The 2,319-nt window shown below is 29.9% G+C and overlaps 1 protein-coding gene across 2 annotated transcripts in view; it reads right to left on the reverse strand.

Moving 5' to 3' along the window:
* LOC108687610 (E3 ubiquitin-protein ligase CBL-B) overlaps positions 1–2,319 on the reverse strand; it is a 58,626-nt gene that overhangs the window by 7,605 nt on the left and 48,702 nt on the right. For both annotated transcript variants that reach the window (XM_018193464.1, XM_018193463.1), the window contains exons 2-4: positions 884–1,030; positions 488–760; positions 168–387 (exon numbers count right to left, since the gene is read on the reverse strand). In XM_018193464.1, the coding sequence (XP_018048953.1) occupies positions 168–387; positions 488–760; positions 884–1,030 (640 nt within the window). The remainder of the gene's footprint in view (positions 1–167; positions 388–487; positions 761–883; positions 1,031–2,319) is intronic.

Genomic DNA, 2,319 nt, shown 5'->3' on the forward strand with positions numbered 1-2,319 from the left:
ATGAAATAACGTAAAATATTTTTATCGCAACATATTATACATCTAGGTTTAAAATTGAATCGAAATCTAAATTATACAGAAACATTTATTAATCGCTGAGAAGATCGCAATAATAAAAGAAACATTGATTGATTTCAATAAAACGTAAGAAGATTATATACTGCTACCTGCCAAGCTGTAAGACATGGAGTACAGAGAAGATGACCGCAAGGTTCTATCCTTACATCCTTGTCATGCTCGGCGCAGATCTTACACAATTGAAATGTGCTACCCATTTCGCAGTATAATTCATATTGTTCCGCCGTTACTTTAATATGCTCTTCTGGCGTTGGTTGCACTGCCCATGTCAAGTCTGGATTTATATTTCGACCATCCGGATATAAGTAGCTAGAAATCGATCTTCGAATATGTATTCGTGAAATCTTTTTGGATGTAAACCTGGACAGGTAAACACATAAACTAAGTCGGTACTCAACGGTATACTCACAAGCCTTCCCGGTAGCCGTCCAATAACGCTTGGCATAGACTCTTGTTGTGTGGTATAGTTTGTAAAATATCACCGTCAGACGTGACATAACCAATTGCCCATTGTCCCAGCCTCGTACAACTTAACCGAAATACATAGCTTCCAGGCTTGGTAATGCAATATTTTTGCAAACGGGCTTTCACTTCATCGTACGTAAGGAAAGCCACGTAGCCAGGATGCGTTACAGCCAGAATTTTCCAGTTGCGTAGAAGAGTTGACCACGGTTGAAACAGCCTTGAAAGTCGTATAACATGTACAGATATATAACATGTATATCCAACATATATAAGAATGATCCGGAATCATCGTGACGGAAGCTTGATAAAGTTAATTAGTTGTCTATTTCTTAATATTTACCTCGTGAATACATCGAATTCAAAGTTGGAGATATAATCATTACACGTCAAATCTATCGTGGATTTTAGGGCCATTGCTTGCAATCCCGTGCTGATCGGATGAACCTGATTCAATTCGTGTCTGAACACCTTCCACGGTACTAATGTACTGAAAAGAAATTAATGAAAGATAAAAAATTATTCTTTTTTTTTAGTGTTGAATCATCTATATAAATAATTTTTAAATGTTAAAAATCTTAAAGTAATGTTTAATATTATTTTTTATTTTAAATTGGTTTATATATATATATATATATATATATAGAATTGCTGCTAAAAGTTTATTATATTTGTTAAAAACAGAATCAGAAATAAAATTTCAATAAAATTGGAATAAAACTATACTATATGCAAAGTATACTCTCGCATTCATTTTATAAGACTCTTTTCAGAGAAATTGGATTTTTTTTTAGTTTTAATGTGAAAAACGGAAAAAAAGATAAATTTTTTATATGTATTTTAATAGTATGTACAACTATAAGGATAATTTGAAAAGTTTTGAGCCTCAACATGAAGATAGCATTACAAAACCATTCCGATACCACAGTGATTACAGTTAAGCGTCTTTTGTCTGTAAAATTCTCTTCTTAATACTCAGGTTTAGAAACATATTAAGCATTTAGATATCTCTGAATATCAATTCGATTCATAAGAACCTTCTTACTTTTCTTTTTGTAATTAGAGTAAATTTTTTTAGCGCAATCTTCATGTATTATCTATGTAATTACTGTAAAATGACTGTATTTACCTTATGTGTCAAGCCAATAAACCAAATTATCTATCTATCTGGTACCACAGTATATACAATAGCGCAACTGATTTTATGTTGGCTAAAATAAATAAGTTGCCCCGTCTCTTTTCCTCCTTTTTTTTATTACTCTCTCTCTCTTTCTCTATTTAATGTCTCTATTTAAATAAGAATTTCAATGTTCCATTTAAACATTTGTCTTTCAAGCATACATGGTTCAGAGTAGAAATTTAGAGGGAAATGTATTACGTGTATTGTCCATTTAAAATGTTGTGTAAGAAATCTCGAGAGATTGGTCTAATTTTTGTGAAAAAGTAACAAAGTGAAAAAGTAACATAGAAAACCGAGCAAGAAAGATTTCTTTTTATTTATTGTATTTTAAACTTATTTTTGGGACATATATGTATATAAATTTCTTTTATATCAGCTTTCTCATAATATTTTCAGATATATAATTTTAGATATAATTACATAATATTTTTTTATACAAATATACATTTTTAAGTTAATTTAATATCTTTCCTAATTTTTCTATATTTTTTCTTTATTTTTCAATATATTTACAATTTATTTTTATTAATTTTCATAAAGTTTCAATTATTTCATTGCAATATTAGGTTTATTCTCATCGCATGCTCCAATATGCTCCA

Source organism: Atta colombica, unplaced genomic scaffold, assembly GCF_001594045.1.
Source record: "Atta colombica isolate Treedump-2 unplaced genomic scaffold, Acol1.0 scaffold21, whole genome shotgun sequence".
Taxonomy (NCBI): Eukaryota; Metazoa; Arthropoda; class Insecta; order Hymenoptera; family Formicidae; genus Atta; species Atta colombica.